Source organism: Myotis brandtii, unplaced genomic scaffold (assembly GCF_000412655.1).
Source record: "Myotis brandtii unplaced genomic scaffold, ASM41265v1 scaffold1310, whole genome shotgun sequence".
NCBI lineage: Eukaryota > Metazoa > Chordata > Mammalia > Chiroptera > Vespertilionidae > Myotis > Myotis brandtii.
This window is the reverse complement of record NW_005354633.1, coordinates 63,597-64,227: the sequence shown is the minus strand read 5'-3', so window position 1 is coordinate 64,227 and position 631 is coordinate 63,597. Positions and strand designations below refer to the sequence as shown.

General features: G+C 42.5%; 1 protein-coding gene across 1 annotated transcript in view; it reads left to right on the top strand.

Annotated features, from left to right (window-relative positions):
• The window catches only part of LOC102243514 (butyrophilin subfamily 1 member A1-like), a 14,857-nt gene that overhangs the window by 7,930 nt on the left and 6,296 nt on the right, over positions 1-631 (top strand). The window contains exon 3 of the mRNA XM_005860126.1: positions 70-258. Coding sequence (XP_005860188.1) covers positions 70-258 — 189 coding nt within the window. The remainder of the gene's footprint in view (positions 1-69; positions 259-631) is intronic.

The window sequence follows — 631 nt, the reverse complement described above, 5'->3', positions numbered from 1 at the left end:
ACAGGAGTAAGGAGGAGATGTGTGGGAACTGGGGTGGGATAGGCTTGCTCAGTGTATGTTTTTGATCAGGTTTTGGGGGCCCTGTATCAGAGCCCTTCTTCCCTAGGACCTCTCCTTGGAAAGTAGCATTTGCTGTGACTTTCCTCATACTTGGGATTTTCATCTGTGCTGTTGTATTTTTGACCCGGAAAGAGCAACAGGAAAGGAAGAAAGTACAGGAAGCCCAGGAGGAAAAAGAAAAAGAAAGCCAAGCCAAAGGTAAAACTGAAGGAGACTTGGGGACATCTGTAAATTTATGAGTTTGTTAGTATGGCTGTGTATATGGATGGCATCTGTTGGGGCACAGAGACACATGTAGGACTTAGTTAGAGCCCAAGACCATCAAGAAGACATGCAGCCCAGGACGTCCATGACAAAAATATGATAATAGAGTCCAATGGAGAGAGGAAACTCACTGGTATAAACATGGAGTCAAGAATAAATGGTCACAGTAATTCTCAATTAAGATAAATTTCTTGATCTAGACCAGTGGTTCTCAACCTTTTGGCCCTTTAAATACAGTTCCTCGTGTTGTGACCCAACCATAAAATTATTTTCGTTGCTACTTCATAACTGTAATGCTGCTACTGTT